The 5,000-nt window shown below is 36.0% G+C and overlaps 2 protein-coding genes across 2 annotated transcripts in view; one reads left to right on the forward strand and one right to left on the reverse strand.

Moving 5' to 3' along the window:
• LOC147472349 (cuticle protein 7-like) overlaps window positions 1–5,000 on the reverse strand; it is a 58,299-nt gene that overhangs the window by 42,054 nt on the left and 11,245 nt on the right. The gene's annotated exons all lie outside the window — the stretch shown is intronic.
• On the forward strand, window positions 3,034–3,730 carry LOC122265167 (cuticle protein 7-like). The gene is made up of 3 exons (XM_043034316.2): window positions 3,034–3,065; window positions 3,168–3,254; window positions 3,358–3,730. The coding sequence occupies exons 1-3, from the start codon at window positions 3,054–3,056 to the stop codon at window positions 3,667–3,669; spliced, it is 411 nt and encodes a 136-aa protein (XP_042890250.2). The 5' UTR covers window positions 3,034–3,053; the 3' UTR covers window positions 3,670–3,730.

Genomic DNA, 5,000 nt, shown 5'->3' on the forward strand with positions numbered 1-5,000 from the left:
TATTCAAGTAGAAAAATCAAAGCTTTAAAAAGAACTACATTCTGATTTTTCGAGATTACAAACAGCCTAATACTGATTGTTATCAGGAAATGTCTGATACTAGTCACAAAAATCAATGATACGTAATACATTTCTCGATAACGATGAAACTGGAAGACAAATGTCTCTAAATAACATTTCACCAGCACTTTGTGAGTGTTGTATCTATCACATGTGTACACTTACACACAAACATGAGGGGGGGAAAAATACATAGATGAAGAAATATATTATATATGTTTTTGATTTTCATTGCTCTTTGAATCTTCCTCTTAATTTCTCTTCCTCTTTAAATATCTATCAGTCTCCTTATGTCACTTTTCATTTATGTTTAATTCTGTGCATATTTAACCCTTTCTCTCATATTTTAGACCCTCGTCGCTCTCGCCCTCGTCGCCGTTTCCTTGACTGCTCCCTCACAGCCTACCTATGATCATGTTCCTCCGGCAACCTATGACGTAAGGAAACTCCTACATTAGGATTTTTTAATTTTTAAACCTAACTAATTAATGCATCATTGCTGATTATTTCCGTTACAACCTAATTTTACAATTTCTTAGGCTCCCGTTAAGTACGACTTAAACTATGCAGTCAAGGACGACTACTCTGGAAACGACTTCGGTCACCAGGAGGACCGCGATGGTTACAACACCCTGGGATCCTATTACATCCTCCTTCCCGACGGTAGTTTGCAGAAGGTCACCAACACTGTCAACGGCGACTCTGGCTCCGTAGCTGAGGTCAGCTACGAGGGTGAGGCCCAGTGACCTGAGTACAAGCCCGCCCCTGAATACAATCTCGCCCCTGCATACAAGCCTGTCCCTGCCTACGAACCCGCCCCTACCTATGCCTCAGTGAAGCAAATATGAATAGATTTATGGTGGATATTTATTAAACAGAGAGTTTACCACTATTCATTTGTGCTTTCTAATATCCAATATAGTGAGGAATTGCCGTCACCCCACTATACTCCTCTATAATTGGGCAAAAGACCATTACCACCATGTATTCTAACACACATTAACAAAATTTGAATTATCTATGATTCGATGTAGAATCTTTATCTAGGCAGTAGTTTCTCTCAGTTTGAGATAATTTGAAAAGAGAATGATTTTAATGACAAGAATAAATATCTTTCTAGAAAAGAATGATTATATGTCGGTCTTTAGAAAATGTTTATAGGTGCAGAATCAGTTTGGTATATCATAAATGCTCCTTCCTACGAGCCCTTATTGATTATATTCAAATTTGGTCAAATTTGCGATGACAAAATCAAAATTCAAATCACTGTATATTTATACATTCATATAGATAGATGGATGGATGGATGGATGGATGGATGGATGGATGGATAGATAGATAGATAGATTCTGAGTCATTTGTTGTGACTGGATATACATACATATATATATATATATAAATATATATACGTAAATATATATATATATATACACTTATATATATGTGTGTATGTATATATGTGTGTATATCATATTTTATTATGTTATATATATATACATATATATATATATATATATATATATATATATATAAATGCATGAATTTTGAGGAACCCTATTAATGCGTGGGCAATTATTAAAAAAACGGTGCTATATTTTGGAAAAAAAAGAGTGGTTAATATATATACATTTTATATGGACAATGTGTGCGTGTGCACATACACATTGTATTAATAAAGTGACTTTTCGCCAAGTCGCGATTTACAGGTTCGCTTAGTACAAGGGAAGAGTACACAAGGTACCGAATTTAAAACGTAAAGTTAAGGTATTTTTCTCACTTTTCTTTATGGCACTGCTATTCAGAATATTAAATTTTATTCCCTTTATATCTGACCGTCTGTTTCATAGTTTCTTTCTTATGTTCAATTTTGCACTATGCTTCTCTCGCCCCTATAGCCCTCAATTTTGAAGCTCACTTGCTGTTTTCCACTGGCACTTCCTCCAGCAGGTGTTAAGAGAACTACCTCAGGTGTTAACAAAATTACTTTTCTGGAAACAAATTTAGTCACTGACAGATCCACGACTATATTATAAAAATCACTTTAATTTTGGTGTAGTTAAACTGTTGAAGGAGTTTTGTAATTTGTGGTAACTATTTCAATGTGCCACACTCTAAGGAAACAAAAATATCCATTGAACGTTTTATGTTAAGATCTATGTTACTAATCCAGTCTAAAATCTGTTTCTCCATTGGTCTTTTCAGACAAGTTTGACTTTAGAGGAGAGTGGATCGCTGGGTTTCTTTATTACACCCTTTATTGACTATTACTCCATTAAATGACTCGTGGAGGCAATTGCAATTATAATTACTAGAATATTTATATGCACAAACTAGGTTTAAATTATCACTATGAACATGGCATCGCTCTCGCTTGTCACCGACAAGAAAGAAAGATTTAATTGACGCCTAATCAAGGTCTGTAGTGAGAACCAGCTTCAAAGAGACCACTCCCAACTTGGTGTTTCTTTCCACTCTATAGTACCACCAGTGCAGAATTTGCAGACAGAGTGAGGAGAGGACAACCAAAACCATGGGCTAGTCATAATGAGTGTAATGATATGACGGTCTGATGAGTCCTGTCAGATAGCTCATATACCTCACAATATTGTAAATCACAAAGGAGACTCGTCTCTAAACACTAAAACATACATAAACAAATGCAAACTCACATGTGTGTGTGTGTGTGTGCATAGGTATGTTTTTATGTGTGTTTCTGTATAATTGTTTCATGTTATCATATACATTTTGAAAGTGATCTACATAGTATATAGAGTGTCGCACTAATTTCTTAATACAGCTAAAAAATGGGTCGAAGGAATATAGTCCGGGCCATCATCGTACAAACGTAGACTGCCTACGTTCGCCTTTGCCAAGGTGAAGGTCAGTTTGAAGGGGGAAAGGAAGTGGCTTGGGGGCGTGTCTCTCTGAGACACAGAATATAAAAGCCGGCTACTCGTAGGTTGAAGTATCACACTCGATCTACTTCCACCATCATGTTCACTAAGGTGAGAACTTCGGCCGACAATGTTCCATTACTTTCACCAAAATGATTGTTTAAATTTACATTTGTTCAAGTTCCACACTTTACGCACTGTATATGATTTCAGACCGTCGTCGCTCTCGCCCTTGTGGCTGTCTCTTTGGCTGCTCCTTCTCAGCCTTCCTACGGATACGCTCCTCCGGCAACCTATGACGTAAGAAAAATTTATAAATGTTGATATTATTCTTATATCTGACTTTTAAAACTTGAATTATTATTATTAGCTATGTTATCTAAAACCGATTGTTTATTTCTAGTCTCCTGCTAAGTACGACTTCAACTACGCCGTTAAAGACGACTATTCCGGCAACGACTTTGGTCACCAGGAGGCCCGTGACGGTTACGATACCCAGGGTTCCTACTACGTCCTGCTCCCTGACGGTCGTCTGCAGAAGGTCACCTACAATGTCAACGGCGACTCTGGCTACGTGGCTGAGGTCAGCTACGAGGGTGAGGCCCAGTACCCCGAGTACAAGCCCGCCCCTGCCTACAAGCCCGCCCCTGCATACAAGCCCGCCCCTGCCTACAAGCCTGCCCCTGCTTACAAACCTGCCCCTACCTATGCCTAATTGAAGCAAATAAGAATATATTTATGGTGAATATTTATTAAACGAAAAGTCTACCGCCATTCATTTGTATATTCTAATATCCTAAATAATGAGGAAATGCCGTTCCACATATCTTTGTAATTGGGGAAAATAAGACATATAATTCGTTCAAATATCGTTATTCAGTCCATTCAAAAATTGGCATTACCAGAGCGTATCTTTATCTATTATTCTTATTCCATCCATAACTTAACTGCGAAGAAAAACACAAGGTGATTCTTTTAATCCAAAAAAAGAACTTTCAGTCTAATTTTAATCAGATCGGAACCAACCGAATTCTTTTGAGGCTCCATGTCTTTATCAGAAACAGTTTGATATTTAATGCAAGTAGAAAAATCAAATTTTAAAAAGAACTACTCAATGATTTTTTGACATTACCAACAGCCTAATACTCATTTTGTTAAGAAATGTGTGATACTAGTCGCAAAAATAAAGGATACGTAATACATTTCTCGATAACGATTGCAATTAGAAGACAAAATGATCTAAATAATATTTCACTTACAATATGTGAGTGTTGTATCTGTCAAATATGTACACTTACAAACGAATATAGGCAATATATATATATATATATATATATATATATATATATATATATATATATATATATATATACGTATAGACAATGTGTGTGTGTTAATAAATTGACTTTTCGGTAAGTGTAAGTTGGATAGGTTCAGTTGGAACAAGGGAAGAGTATACAAGGTACCGAATTTAAAATGTAACATAAAAGTATTCTTTTCATTTTTGTTTCTGGCACTGCTGTTCAGAATATTCAATTTTGTCTTTATCTCTGTCTGTTTCATACTTATTATTTTACGTTCAATTTCATACCCTTTTCTCTTAACCTTGTGGCCGTCACTTTTACAGTTTTTCAGTTGGTACTTCCCTCCAGTAAGTGTTAACAGAATTACTTTTCTACAAACTACTTTAGTCACTAAGAGGCCCACGACATTATCAAATTCACATTAATTTTAGTTTAGTTGAATAAAAGAGTGCTCTATGTACCCCGTAGTAACTTTTTTCGGAAACTACTTTAGCCACTAACAGGCCCATGACGATGTCATAAAATTTCCTTTAATTGATGTGTAGTTCAACAGGAAAGTGCTTTATGTAGCCTGTGGTAACTATTTCAATATGTCAAACAATAAGAATAGTAGATTATGGGATACATAAATGTCCATGAACGAATTGTATCAATACTTATATTACTAACCCAGCTATAAAGGTGTTTCACCATTGATCCATTCATACAGGTTTCATGACATAAGGCACGAGTTTTTGGCCCG

This window comes from Penaeus japonicus, unplaced genomic scaffold (assembly GCF_977035675.1).
Source record: "Penaeus japonicus unplaced genomic scaffold, GWHDUDI00000001_assembly GWHDUDI00000002, whole genome shotgun sequence".
Lineage (NCBI taxonomy): Eukaryota > Metazoa > Arthropoda > Malacostraca > Decapoda > Penaeidae > Penaeus > Penaeus japonicus.